At 41.3% G+C, this 16151-nt stretch overlaps 1 protein-coding gene across 1 annotated transcript in view; it reads left to right on the top strand.

The window, feature by feature from the left end:
* Positions 1–16151, top strand: part of ZGRF1 (zinc finger GRF-type containing 1) — an 82489-nt gene that overhangs the window by 41102 nt on the left and 25236 nt on the right. Inside the window, exons 18-20 of the mRNA XM_063425807.1 lie at positions 2269–2383; positions 5957–6204; positions 13423–13582. Of these exons, the coding sequence (XP_063281877.1) occupies positions 2269–2383; positions 5957–6204; positions 13423–13582 (523 nt within the window). The remainder of the gene's footprint in view (positions 1–2268; positions 2384–5956; positions 6205–13422; positions 13583–16151) is intronic.

Here is a 16151-nt window from a genome sequence, read left to right on the forward strand (position 1 = left end):
GGAGGTGGGGGGGAGGCTTGACCTTGGAGCCAAGCAGACATGTATCCCTACAGCTCCTGCACTACACAGCACATTAAGCCGCATAGCAACGAGTGAATGCTGATACCCGACAAATTTTGGTACCTAAACGACAGGGCACCATAAAACCTACCCAACAATACCACATATGGGGAACTACTTATCGTCTCCGCTAGAACGGATCTTGCGACCTACAAGCATGGACAGCACAGGGGAGGTGGGCGCTCTCCAACTGCCACAATATGCTGTACACTCCAGCCTGGGTGTCCCCCCCCCCTATGGACCAGCGGGAGTTATCCTGTTCCCCACTGATCCGATGCACACATCACCAAGTTACAAATACATTGTCTTGCAAGATGGAAGACGCACCCCAACAAGCAGTACCTACACTAACACAGCCTGGTGGGAACTGTCACAATCTGGTGGAGCACTCACTCTTGCAAATAGACAAGCTGTTCCAACCATTTTGGGACCATCTGGAGCAACGCATCTCACAGACGCCACTTAACACTGAGGGAGAGGTGAGGAGAGCTGAGAAGTGGAGACGGAGTTGGGCCTCTCTTGGACAATTCCTACATCCCTGCAACCACTACTCGTGCCAAGTGCTGACCTAGGCCGAAAGCCACACAGAGAAAGCCTCAGCAGCATCGCCCACATCACCGTAAGACCAACTGCCGCAGACGGCGGCAGAACACCTGGGCCTTCCGTAGCGTTCATAATCGGGAAAACCCAGTCTCAAAGAACTCCTGAGTCTGTGAAACACAGGTGCTCACTTTCCATAGGGCGGGGGGCATGGGTGGGCAGCCTCCTCACACTTTGGACTTGCCACCCCCTTTGGAAACATCAGGTTCAAGGTGCCTCCATACTTTGTATGGGTCTTGGTTGACTGTAGACTTTATGGTTTGCAAAACCTGCTCACTAACACCCCTAATGTGTGCTCTCCTACTAGTATCGGACACCCTTTGTCTCATCCAAGTTATAATGTCTCTTAGGCTTTTCCTTTGTAGATGAGTGAGCCAAGCCTTTACTTTGTACAGCTAGTTTTGTCTACTACTCTCATGTCTGCTGTACCCAATATGCATAAAAGTTTACCCAATGACATGCATTAGACACTTGTGCCTAGCATGCTTTAGTTAAGAATCTTTCTGACTTAACTATGATGCTGACTGCAACGAGAATGTATGCTAATATGCCTTTTAACATGGTCCCACTATTTATAGCTCACCAATAACACATGCTTATCCAGCCAATTCGCTAAACAATTGCAGTTTCACTTGTTTCTTTACTTTTCCTTTACTTTCCCAGAATGAGTGCTGTTCTACCAAATGTCATGGTATCATTTATGTTGAATTGTCTCCATTAGCTTGTAACAGCTGTTGTCGCATTACAGGCCAGTATGTTACTCCAAGCACCAAAAAAAGTAAGATTTACAACAACAAAAAAGTATATAAACAGTAATGCTAAATGTAGAATGGAATGGCACTCACGTGCCCCAAAGCCATACCGGGCTTTGTAGAGAAAGCCGTAGGGTGCCTGTACAGGCTTGGATAAATGCTCCTCAATGGTGGGACACAGGAACTCTAATGTAGAAGTAAGTATTATTTATTGTACTATAAGGATTAAAAACAGGATATTTAATAAAAACAATAAAATAATATAGTAGGTGCTCCTAATTATAGTAGTGAGAGTGCTGTATAGCAAATGTCCAAAGAGATAGGTTCACCGCCAGCAACACCGCGAAGTAAGAGAGTCTCTGTCTGTGCAGGCAGGTTTCGAACTTCCACGAGTCTTCTTCACGTGCACAGGTCGAAAGGTGTCTGCACAGAATGCATTTAGCATTACTGTCGATATACAGTTTTACGCTATGTTTTTTTGTATTTGTTTTAGTTATATGATATTCTACTTGTGGAACTGCACTCAACACACTGTTGAAATTCTAAGTATTCTTTATATATAATCATTAACTGAGTGTATTATTTTTGCTGGTGTTTCACTTTGATTATTTTTGCATAAATTTAAGGTGAGGTTTAACCCCTTAAGGACACGTGACATGTCTGACATGTCATGATTCCCTTTTATTCCAGAAGTTTGGTCCTTAAGGGGTTAAGGAACACTGTCTGCTATGTCCAATCCTAAGTCTAATACTTCCATTGTAGTTTATTATGAGCATGAAAACATTGATACTTATTGCTGTATATTTTACCTTTTATCAAATATAAACATTAGGCAGTTTCTTTTCCTTGTCTTCAGGCGTTGTCCATGCATTGCTTGTTTGCAATGCAAGTGCAGAGCTGACATCGCTCAGAAACATACAGGAGCACTTTAACCCATCCACGTTACCACTAATGCCTCACCTCCTGGAAATGTAAGTGATTATGGATTATGTAAATCTGGCAATTTTTGTGAATCACTAAAGACTGTTTAATCCAAAAACTCTCCCCAACATTTTCAACAAATCTGATACCCAAGTTATGTGTAGATACCTTCTCGACACATTGAGGTTCTACTATTACCAACTCTTGAGTTTTGGGACATCAAGTTCCTGGTAGAATCTCATATATGTTTTCAGTTTAGGAAAAAAATACTTTTTAGTCCATTGCACAATACAAAGTGGAATTGGAGGAGAATTAATAGGCTGTTGCAGATTGGATGTAATTACAGTTGTCATAGTTTAATTAACACACACTTAAAATTAATTAAGGTGGTCTCGTTATCGAGAAGAGCTCAATAGCTCTTTCCGATAACTGGATTATTTTTCTATAACTGAGGGGAGCCATACTCCCCAAAACGCCCTTGTAATTCATAAATCCAGGGTTTCAACAGTTTCTTTTTAGAAGTTAATTAAAAATACTAGTTATGCACACTTTTCTATTCCTTACCCTCTCATACACTACATTTCTTACTTTGCTACTTATCTTACTCTGCACTAAACTACTTTCTTTCTTGCCGCGGGTGGCAGTGCCGGGGGTGGGATGTGACATGAAAAATTACTACAAACACCAGCTACACTAGTTACCTCTTAAGATAGACTCTTCCTCCTAAACTCGCCAATGGTTCTACAAGTCTGCTCATTAAACATAAAAGCCCTTAACTCTCCCAACAAAAGACAACTCCTGTTCCTGGACCTAAAGAAAAAAGGAGCAGATATTGCATTTATTTAGGAAACACACCTACCTAGAACATCCCAGATCCATCTGAGGAATCGCACATGTGACAGAACATTCACATTCGGAGCTCTGAACAAGAGAAACAAGGTGGCAATATTGTTACATAAAAGGTGCACATTACAAGTTACACAAACACTAGTAGATCAGGAAGGTTGCTACTTGCTAGTTACAGGGACAATATATTCAATGACCATGCCCCGTACCATGACCATCTCCTCTATCTATAGGTCCCAAACACTCTAACTATAGTCAAGCATTCTGGGATCATCTGATTAGTTTGATTCAGGTGCTACCCCATATAGCTTGGTGGGAGGAGACTTTACTGCAGTGCGGCCGACAGAAGCAGTAGACAAGGAATGATGTGCTCACAGGAGAACAGAGGAGAGGAGGACAGGAAAAACAGCTTAAATATTTTATACAATGGACTGGGTTGATCATCGCATTGGAGAGCCCAACATCCAGACTAAATTGACTATACATACAGTAAAAACCAAAGAAAAAGTAAAAGAAAAATCCCTATGTATATTTAAACAAATGGAGGTTATTGAGTTACTCCAATGGCCATTGGAGGGAATGCCCGCCTGCCCAGTCAAGGCAATCCCCCTCAGGTGGGTCCTACACTGACCTTTCACCTTGCTTCCTTGAGCTTCTTTTGGTGTTTACTGTATGTATTGGGGCTGATGTGTACTGTGGTTGTTGCTGCCGCCCAGGAGTGATGGGAGTGAGCGCAGGACTTGTTTATTTTGTATTTAAATTGACTATACGTTCTACTCAGCCCCCATTCTACATTTCCAAGAATACAATCCGAATGGAATCGAAAACATCAATGCAACACCTGGCCGCGGTACTGGAGACCTTCGGGAGCTTCCAGGGTAAAAAGTTAACTTTGAAAACTAAGTTGCTATACCCATATAACTGTCAGTGGCGGTAAAAATAAATATCCTCCTTAGAATACTTTTTCTTTTCCAAGCACTATCAATAATGATTAAAAAAAATATTTGCTAAGCCCTCAAAGAGCTATTGATAATTTTGTATGGCAAAACTAAATAAACAACAAAGCCCAAAACTTATTATATAAACCTAAAGTCAGGGGGGACTGTGTCTCCCCTACTTGTACCTATATTACTTGTCAACTCATTCAGCCCAAGTGATAAAATGGCACTCACCATCTGACAGTAGAAGATGGGTGTATCTGGAGTCTCTTCTCATGTGGCAGGACTTGCCATTATTTTACATATAAGAGATCACAGGATCCTCCTCAGAACCTCATGTCCAGCAATTCTAAGCTCCTTAAAAATGACTCCTGTGCTGCGAAACAGGGACTTTTTACCAGGCATGAGAGAAAACACAGGAGTGCAGAGATATGCACACGTATATCCATTTATATCAAGACAATAAAATTGGCTTGTTTCAACAAATAAAAACTGGCACAGACCTCAGCACCAAAGATTACTTTAGATATTTACAAATACGTAACTTCGCTTCATTACCACTTGGATTCAGAATTAAAGGAATGGGGAGCATTAAAATACATGCATTAATGGTAGACAGGCCTTGGGGGTCATTGAAAGGAGAAGAGTGGGAGGAAATTTGGGAGCCTGTTCTAAATCATCTATATGCAAAACCACACAACAACAATCCTATAAAACATTATTCCAATGGCATACAACACAAGTACAATTATGCCATATGGGAAGGTTGTCTTAAGATTCATGTTTGTGTCTGTGTAGTCACAGAGGCTCATAAACTCATATGTGTTGGCTCTGCCCAATGGTAATGGTATATTGGCCAAGAGTTGCTATCCCAGGTTTTCCATAGACAGATACTCCTAAATGCATGGTCCTTTTTGTTATCGAAATATTTTGATGGCTTTCAAGGATGCAAAAAACAACTTGTTAATACAATCACACGAGCAGCTCACAGCGCCCGGAGTCAGGTATGATTACAAATTGAAGTCCCAAATAGTACTAAGTCAAACAAAACATATGTATATTATAGACAAGTTAAATGCATAGGTCTGATATTCAATGGGCTCCTTCCAAAAATACATGGGAGCTTTGGGAGTCTTACTGTCCCACCTGAGGAGGTGAGGACCAGGGTGCATAGAGGGATCTTTCCAGTCACGGGGTACCTGACCCTCCCTCCTCCCCTTTCTTGGCGGTTCTCTGAATAACTCCACAGCTTTTCCTCTTCTCACCTCTATTTACGTTCTCTGCTTTATTTTTTTATCTAATAATTATTATTGCCAAAATTAGAGGCACATCCTGGATTATAGCCTATGTTTAGTGTTAAAGTCAGACAGCTGAAATACACATGAAAAAATGTCAAAATATATTATACACCACCAGCAGCAGCACAGTAGAATTGGTTTTTACTTTGTTAATTTCTTTATTAGTTCTTTTTTATATGCATTTTATGTTCCTTTTAGAAAAGCATGCCACCTCAGAACTGTTTTATTGGTTCAAAACATTGCAATCTTTATCCTAAACATTGTTGTGTAATGATGCAATGCGTCTTCATGTCAAGTGTATGAAACAAACTGACTGTACAAAAATAAAGAATTTTACATAAATAAATTAATATGGCAAGTTCTTTACAGTAATATTTGAAAAGCAAACATATATAGTAAATACACGAAGACTACAACAATTAAAGAGCAAATATATGAATCGTTATTTAATGTTGTGCCTCATTTGCTATTCGTGTCATATATTTAAACTGGACTACATTTGAGGTTAGTTTTATATTTAACTTTTCTTATTCCGCTGCAGGAACAGTAAGCCAGCAAATTTAGGAAAAGTAACCAGAGGGAGGTTTAATCCACCGAACCTTATTGCGAAAGTCTCCCACAAACCCAGGCTTCCTGATTCCGACTTCGTACTGGATTTATCAGTGAGCATGATTACACAGTTTAGCTTAAATGAAGACCAAGCAGCCGCTTTAATGAAAATAGCACAGATGATGACTGCTGCTGATGCACATCTGGAGCCACAGCCCCAGCCGATCACAATTATACACGGTAAAATCACTGAATTTTACATAGTTGTAGAATTATCTCAATAAAAATACAGGTGTTGCTTATTCCCTGATACACACCAATTACACTAGGCATTGTAAAAAAATATGTGTATTCCAATGATCTTGTATGATGAATTTCTAATTTAATTAACATACAAAAAAAAAATACACGACTTTTGTAATGCTTTCCATCCTAACCCTTTAAGGACCAATGTCTATGTTGTCAAAACAATTTGTTATGTAAATATCATATTGCTAAATGGAATGATATACTCCGATTAAAAAAGTGGTTTGGTGTGTAGATCGTGGCCCTGCAGTCTCACTGCTCAATTTTCTGCCATTGTCTATTAAAGGGACGCAAGCACGTATTCCCGACACTATAGTTCTAAAACCACAGTTTAGGTGTTAGGCACTCCTTACCTTGGGTTAGAAAGGTGATTTGACTCCCCTTTTTCCAGCGCCGCGAGGGGCTCCTCATATCTTGCCCCACTCCTCATCTGCCTCCTTTGCTGACATAATCAGATTTCCTTATTTCAGCCAATCCAATGCTTAACCATAGGAAAGCATTGGGAGGCTATTGCACATGCGCCGCAAAACGCTGCGCCAATCAGCATCTCCTCATAGAGATGCATTGATTTAATGCATCTCTATGGGGAACATTCAGCGCCTCCATGCAGGGTGTAGAGACACTGAACTGTAGTGATGCACACTGTGCAGCACTGCCCCAGGGAGCACCTATAGTGACCGTCTGAGGAGTGGCCACTAGAGCTGTTCCTACGCTGTAATGTTTACATTACAAAGCCTGCAGGATAAAGCAGTCACACAAGATTCCAGGGGCAGACAGACCAATTTGTGCATAGCATGAATTGAGTACAAGAAAGCCTATGGCACAATACCATGCACATGGATACTTGAATGCTTGGCTCTGTACAAGATCATCAAGACACTGAGCGTTAATCAAGAACTTATTGAGCAGGTAGAGAATGACACTAGAAGCCAAGGATAAGTGCACAAGCAAACGTCAAATGTGGCAAATACCAGGTTGATGCACTATCTCCGATCTGCATAGGCCTCAACCACATTAGCCAGATCATCATGAAAAGGCAATACGCAAACAGGTTCAAGAGTGGAGTTACCATTAGCCACCTCCTCATTTGGAAAACCTCAAGCTGTATTGCAAGAATAAGCAGGTATTGACTCACTGATCCACATAATTAGAATATACAACAAAGATATTGGAATGTTGTTTGGACTAGATAGGTATGGGCAGATGATGGCAAAAAGAGGGAAGGTGAACAATAGGATACCAAATAGGAGACATGGAGTAGAATAATACCTGAAGAGGCAAGGAGGATACCAACAACCAAGTACATTCAGAGAGTAGGACAGGACCTGAAATCCCAGCTCAATGGCAAGAACATGATCCATATCATCAACACATACATCCTATCTGTCACCAGGTACCCAGCTGCAAAAATAACCTGGCCAAGAGAAGAGCTGGATATCATAGATATCAAGACCCAGAAACTACTCACAATGAATGAAGGATTACATCCAAAATCCAGCACCCAGAGAGTATAAATTAGCAGACGAAAGGAACTTGGTCGGGCCTGATGAGTGTCAAGGCTAGAGTCCTGGATGAAACACAGAACATCCACAGGTCCATCACGGAGATGACTCCCAAAGATGACATAGACAACATAGAATGTGATGGCAGATGAGAACCATTCGTCCCATCTAGTCTGCCCAATTTTCTAAATACTTTCATTAGTCCCTGATCTTATCTTATAGCTAGGATAGCCTTATGCCCATCCCAAGCATGCTTAAACTCCTTCACTGTGTTAACCTCTACCACTTCAGCTGGTAGACTATTCCATGCATCCACTACCCTCTCAGTAAAGGAATACTTCCTGATATTATTTTAAAACCTTTGCCCCTCTAATTTAAGACTGTCCTCTTGTTGTGGTAGTTTTTCTTCTTTTAAATATAGTCTCCTCCTTTACTGTGTTGATTCCCTTCATGTATTTAAATGTTTCTATCATATCCCCCTGTCTCGTCTTTCCTCCAAGCTATACATGTTAAGATCCTTTAACCTTTCCTAGTAAGTTTTATCCTATAATCCATGAACCAGTTTAGTAGCCCTTCTCTGAACTCTCTATAAGGTATCAATATCCTTCTGGAGATACGGTCTCCAGTACTGCGTACAATACTCCAAGTGAGGTCTCACAACGTTATGGGCACTTCACTCTTTCTACTGCTAATACCTCTCCCTATACAACCAAGCATTCTGATAGCGTTTCTTGCTGCTCTATTACACTGTCTGCCTATCTTTAAGTCATCGTAAATAACTACCCTTAAATCCCTTTCCTCAGATGTTGAGGTTAGGACTCTCAAATATTCTATACTCTGCCCTTGGGTTTTTACATCCAAGATGCATTATCTTGCACTTATCCACATTAAATGTCAGTTGCCACAGCTCTGACCATTTTTCTAGTTTACAGCAACCAATACTTACATAGGATGAAAAGAGACATGCGTCCATCAAGTTTTTAGCCTTCCTCATATTTGTTTTTTGCTATTGATCCAAAAGAAGACAAAAAAAAAGTTTGAAGCACGTACTGTGACAAAACCCACTATTTTGCTTGCATAGGAGATCTCATTAAACATCAAAGAAAACCACAGATGATCTCTCTGTATGGTACAAATGCAGTCGGATACTCGACCACATGAACACTGGTGAAAGTATACGAACGCCTGCTTCTTTCAGCAACAAGCCAGGAGAGCGGTGTTCGGTAGGTTTGTTCGCGCGAACAAATGTTACCTATGAGCCAGGGGATCGTTCGACTTTTGTACGTTTTGGAGCTCCTGAAACTGACCGATTGCTACCCCTGAAACTCTGGAACTGATTTGTGCAGATGCCTCATGTGTGGTCGGTGAAAACTTTGCCCCACGGCGATTCGGCTGAATTTGTGGGATATGGGCGCTATTTGGACAACTTGGATTCTCAGAACCAGGCTATCCGGAGATAAAATTATTGTGGGGGTTCCTATATGTTTTTTATGTATTTTTATATTTTATGTTTTTATGCTGAGTCACTCTGACACAGAATATTGTGTAGACATTCTGTGGGAGTGTTCTGGGTGTATTTTACTGCCTCCTTGTTTTGTATATAAGTGGAACAGTTGGCCCTAATAAACACATTAGTTTCTATCCTTCATTAAGTCTAGGCAGATGTTGGGGAACTTAGAGCTATAATCACTATTTTGCTTGGGAGTCTGAAGATTTTTAACGGATATACTCAGCCGGAGTATAGGGGATCCGTTACACTTCGAATTTTGCCAAAAACTAGGGGGGGTGGGGGGGGGCAGTCCATATAATCCATGGATCAAGAAGCATTTACCCTACATTGAAAAATTACATCCTTTAATATTCCGTTGCCTCTAGTTGCTGTTTATACATCTGTACGGACTCTAATAAAACCACTTCTTCAGGCAGAGAATTCCATATCCTTATTGTTCTTACGGTAAAAAAACCCTTTCCTTTGCCTTAGACTAAATCTTCTTTCTTCCAGTTTAAACACATGACCTGGTGTTTTTGAGGTTGACAGCCAGGGGTGGTCAGTGTTCTGAGCCAATAAAGAGGGGGACCACACAAGTTCTGTTTGGTCCACGAACAGGGGGATACGTATCAGTTCATGAAAATTAAACATTGGTTCGGGCAACATCGGAATGTGACCAGGTCCGCTACAGCGGCAAATCAACAAAAGTGGGAGGTCTACCACACCAGACTGGACCCACCGTGCAGACTGTGCAAAAAGGTCTCCAAGACAATCCAGGACATAATAGCTAGTAAAAGATGTTGTCAAGAACAGCATACTTTGGGAGACTTACTGGAATTAAGTAACGAAACATCTGCTCAGAATATCGGCTGAATCTGAAGTCTAGATGGGAAACACCACAAAGGGCAGTTGAGAATGATAGGGCTAAGATCTTGTGGGACTTCCAGATCCAGAGAGACAAGCAAGTACTAGCCAACCAATCCGACATTGTGGTAGTAGTCAAGGAACAAAAGGCTGCAGTGATGATGGATGTGGCAATACCGAGTGACCATAACATCTAAAAGAATAAACATGAGATGGTGGACAAATACCAAGCACATGACGGGTAGCTAGAAAGGATGTGGAAAGTGAAGGCAATAGTAGTGAGAGTTCTAATAGGAGCACTTGGGGATTGTAACCCCAAAATTTGGAGAGTGGCTATAGCAGATTCCAGAGTACAATTCTATGAACAGCAAAAATACTGCACAGAACTCCCAGGACAAGAGTGAGGAATGCACAAAATGCCACCCACAGGGCTGGCAGGCGCACGAGGGTGTGCTTCCTCTTCAGCTTCCATCAGGAACTCCATTGGGGAGTGTGCTATTCCCCCTCTAAAGTAGCACATTGTTTATCAACCTCAGAGCAGGGATTTCAGGGCTCTGCAGAAGGTGAGCACAACTATTTATATCTCATAATACCATTATAGTATGTGCAATTCTACACAGTTGTTTTTCTGCTTTTCTTCTTGTTGTATACTCCTGGAGGGATACTACATGGGATAAAGGGGTGTGTTGCTGCCCTAAGAGCATAAAGGATCCTTTTTACGGAGCCAATACCATATAGGCTCCTGTCCATGTGAGTGGTTTCAGTCATTACTTACTACCAATTATCCATTTTTGGAACATCTGCACTATATTTTTTTGTTTCCTTTTATATGTACATTCAAGTTTTTCAAGACTGTCACTGTACCAAAGGGGTGAGTAAACCCCTCTACTGTTTAGAGCGCTCCACTTGTTTGGTATAATTTGTATACCTTATTTCTGTATATGTGTTACTGTGTATGTCTGTTACTGAGTGTGTTTGTGTCCGTCTGTCAGTGAGTGTGCATGTATGTCTGTCACTGAGTGTGTGTCTGTCAGTAAATGTGTGCGTCTGTTCACGAGAGTGTGTGTGTGTGTCTTAAGCACTGACCTTTCTCCAGCGCCGGACTCCCTTGGCGCTGGGGATCTCTCCGCCCCGATCCGCCTCTCAGCTCCGAATGCGCATGCGTGGCAAGAGCCACGCGCGCATTCAAACCGCCCATAGCAAAAGCATTATTCAATGCTTTCCTATGGATGTTCAGCGTCTTCTCACTGTGATTTTCACAGTGAGAATTGCAGAAGCTCCTCTAGCGGCTGTCAATGAGACAACCACTAGAGGATGGATTAACTTTCAGTGAAACATAGCAATTTCTCTGAAACTGCTATGTTTTCAGCTGCAGGGTTAAAACTAGAGAGACCTGCACCCAGACCACTTCGTTGAGCTGATGTGATCTGGGTGTCTGTAGTGGTCCTTTAAGCGTATGTGTTTATGCATGCACTGGCATACATACCGCGGTTGCAGGGGTCACAGCCCTGCGACCAGGTGCTCGCCGCCATGTGTTACGGCCCCAGCCCGCGCAGAGTAAGCGTGCGCGCGGTGGGGGGCCCACGGATCAGTTTTCGCACCGGGGCCCCATGGGTTGTGTGTACGCCACTGGTTGAGACATTTAATTTTATTTCATTAGCTAAACATTCCACTTTAAGGTGGAAAGCATTAGATATGTCCTCTATTTTTTTAGTTTATATTTTAATTGAGGGAGCATTTACCATCTGAGACAGGGCAAAATGGAATGTAATTATTATTCATGTTACTTGTGGTGCATCATGGAATACGTTTGCACAACAACTGCACTTTTATTGGGATTTCTGTTTTTCTACATATGATGATGTGTTTGTGCAGGCACACTGAGGTGATTTTGCTGCATGTTTTAGTGCAAAAGCTTACATATACACTATTGGTAAGATGATATTGTGACTGACTGCCTGGCACCCCCGACCGGGTGCCACCGTCAGTCGATGCTCCTGGTGCTCACCGAGAGCTCCAAGCATTCCACCAGACACCATCAGCACCGCAGTCCGCACGTCCAGCGTTACAGCCTGGCTGGGAACTCGCCGTCCTACACATGGACCCAAGACCAGGATCCAGCTTCCAATGGGTGAACCTCTCCTACTCCAGAGAGCGTAGCAGGAACAGCTCTTAAAAGAGTTAGTGATTATAATCCCAGGCGACTATAGTGGCATAGCAATCCCCAGGGTAGATACAGCCTTTTCCCCCACACATAAGATGAGACTCTATGTTGAGGGTAAACCAGGAACTCAATTTTAATTAAGGCACACTGGCCTTTTATGCAGGTTTCCCAACAAAGGTGACGCCCAGGTGGACCTTGCTGGGCACAGGGACACAAAGTGTACAAGCCAATAGAAACAATGTGACAATAAATGACACTCCCACATACAGTACACAAGCCCTCCCCTCTGACTGTGATATAATTAAGGCAGATAATGCATTAACTTAATTAGGCAGAAAAAACACACATTTTTATAAAGTCCAATAAGTACCCCAAACCACAACATATACCCATAAAAGTTACATCCCCTGATAGCCATGATCTGGGTGAACAACATATCCAAAAATCATCCAGATCGTTTCAGGGGTTCAGGAATTTCCTGGAAGTCATAGTTTTGACCAACCATGCACATGGTCCTAGGCCCAAAACAGTTCCAGGGAAATCAGTGCTAACAGTCGGCCAAGTTTAGTAGTCTTTTAGAGGTTTCCCTGCAGGGCCCATAGTCTGTGGGAAGGAGGCTGGCAAGCAAGCCCCTCCAAGTACAAGTGGCGAGGTTACTTTCGCCACAGATATTTATTATGTTTATATAATTGTAATACATTTCTAGATTGGGAATTTAGATGGCATGCTGTTTTGGAGGTGTAGTTAAAGAAATGTTTTTCTCAAATTAAACATTGCAAATTACATATAAAGCTAGAGTTCAAATGGAGGAGAACCTTGAATATAATTATCATAAGCAGTCAACTACTGTAAACACCTTTAGTAAATAGCTAACATTGATGAAGCACAATCATAAAAATGTGTAAATCATCCTGCAATAGCTTGGTGAATGTTTATTTAAATGTATTTCTTTTACCAACTTATAAATAGTGCACAGCTTTTTAATTAACAAAATTCCATGTACACTTATGTATAGGTTGTATAAGGCACAAAGCAAAGTTCACTCTCGGTATTTGCACTGTGTATATGCAATCATATTTCTATGCTCTTTGAAAATAAATGATCAGCGTTTCTGCTGTTTGTTTTCTTTTTAGGAGTTTTTGGAGCTGGAAAAAGTTATTTGCTGGCCGTGGTGGTCTTGTTCTTAGTTCAGATATTCGAAAATACTGATCAAGATGTAGGATCTGGGTTGTCTCCTTGGAAAATTCTAATTTCTTCATCCACGAATGTTGCAGTTGACCGGGTTCTATTGGGGTATGTTAATTCCTGTGTTATTAATATCTTTGTCAACTACCCATCTCAGAATCCGTGGATGCGTTTGCACAATGTTAGTGTGCATAAAACAAATGGAGGCTAACAAGCCGAAATGGGCATAAAGGATTGTTGGCATAACACAAAGAATTCTGTCAGAGAACAGAACAATCAGATAACAAGCTTAGATTAGCACAAGCCAAAGTTAAGATACCAAAGAGCTGGATAATAGAAAGATCTATCAGGGTCACAGTAAAACTATAAGACAAAATAGTGACACTTTAGCATAATTGGTGCTTGCCTCATCAGGACATTAATAGGTTTGCCAGTAGAGCTACTCGCATCACAAAGGCTTACAGAACAGATCAATCAAACCATTGAAGTTCGTTACACATGTAGTTACATAAAAATATACAGAAAATGGGATACAGCTGGATATCTAAAACAAAAAATAACAAATAATAGTGCAACACTGTTGGAGGAGGTTTGCAGTGCCCCCACTTTATATGGAACTCACAGACTCCAGATGAAAAGAACGCATTAAGGTTGCCTTCCCCCAGGGGAGGTCTGGTTTCTCAGTCAGAATGGTGCTTTTGGATCCAAATCAGGTAGGTAGGTAAAAAATGATTTATTACAAATAAATTGAATAAAATAAATATTTTAAAATTAGTGGTATATAACCGGTCCTACGCGTTTCTATGGAAACTTCCTCAGGGACAACCTTTTATACAATCATAAAAACATAAAAAATATGTCTAATAATTTCATGTCCTTGGGGAAATGTAATTCGCAAGTATCTCTTTTTGTTGCTGCTATTGTATCTTTTATAGATAGGTCAATAAAGATTTATTTTTTAATGGATACATGAGACCGCATCATAACCAAGCATATGGGTATTTTCCCCCTGATTCATACCAATTATCTCTAGGCCAGTTATTTAGGTATATTATGCTGTGAATAATTCATGCGTGTTCAGTACTCATATCAGCATTGAGTGTTCCCATATTTGGGGACTGCTCTCCTTTATCTGTGTTTTTTGTATATGTATCAGAACATAACACTGCCTCTGCTGACCTGCCTTCATCCCATAGTGCAGGCTGCTGCGATCTGGTTAATGAATCAGGTTAATGAAGCACACACGCACCTGGACATCTACCTGATCTAAAAGAAAACATGATTCATCAGACCAAGCAAATTCTTCCATTGTTCCATGGTCCAGTTCTTATGCTCACATCCCTAATGAAAGAGCTTTTGGTGGTGGAAGGGACATACACAGCCTCATACACAGCGAACTGCGATGCACTGTGTTATGACACCTTTCTATCATGGTCAGCATCATGGTTTTTTTTTTCAGCAATTTGAGCAACAGGAGCTCTTCTGTATGATCGGAGAAGGCTAGGCTTCACTCCCCACATGCATCAATGAGCCTTGAGCGTCCATGACACTGGCATAGGTGCACCGGTTTTCCTTCCTTGCACCACTTTTGGTATGTACTAAGCACTGGATACCAGGAACACCCCACATGACTTAGCATTTTCGATATGCTCTAAACCTATTCGTCTAGCCATTACTGTTTGGCCCTTGTCAAAGTCACTCAGATCTTTTCTCTTGACCATTTTACCTAGTTCCAACACATGAAATTTAAGAACTGAATGTTCACCTGCTGCCTAATATATCCCACCCCTTGACAGGTGCCAGTGTAACAATATAATCAATATAATTCACTTCACCTGTCAGTGGTTTTAATGTAGAGGCTGATCAGTGTATGTGGTACCTGAGCTCTACTTGCCTTCCCAATGATATCATCCATCTTCTCCACTGAGCCATCGAAGTGTTTGTACAGCACAAGCACCAGCCTACTCAAATTGTTTAATTTAGTGTCCCCTACTTGAAGGAGTCATTCTGTCATCATACAACTACACAGCACTGTTCCCCCAGAGATAGGTGGGGAACTAAACTGTGCATGCATGCATTTCCTTAGCCATCTATAGAATTCCTTTGATCAGTGCTGCGTGCGTGCGTGCATGTCTGTATAGAGATATAATTTAACCATAGGCAATATTTGACATGTATTACCCATTTGTTATGATAACCTCCACAGCCTCTGCACATGAAGATTGCCGTTTTTTTTTTTGGGGGGGGGGGGGGTTGTTTTTTGGGGTGTGTGGAGGAGTAAGTGGGCCTTTTGGCAGATTTTGTGGTATCTTACTTCCCATTCACAGTATTTTTCCCTAGCACCCATCGTTTGCTATTGTAACATTTGTCAATGAAGACTCACTTTTAATTCACTTATACTCTGGCTATACAGAGTATACCTGCTAGGTATGTTTCCTGTCTGGAATTTCTGTTGTTGTTTGCTTCTGTCACTGGAGTTAAATCTGTGTCCCAGTATTATTGACTGGAACCTTGTGCATACACATACTTTTCTTGAATCGTTATTTTCTCTTAATCATAATTACTGATGCAGCTGCAAAGGGCATTTTTGGTTGATCTATGATATGAGTTTACAAAATGACTTAAGGAAACTGAATTCCAAAGAGGCAAATGTTTGATGAAATACAGTAATTAGAGG

The sequence above is a fragment of the Pelobates fuscus genome, chromosome 6 (genome assembly GCF_036172605.1).
Source record: "Pelobates fuscus isolate aPelFus1 chromosome 6, aPelFus1.pri, whole genome shotgun sequence".
Taxonomy (NCBI): Eukaryota; Metazoa; Chordata; class Amphibia; order Anura; family Pelobatidae; genus Pelobates; species Pelobates fuscus.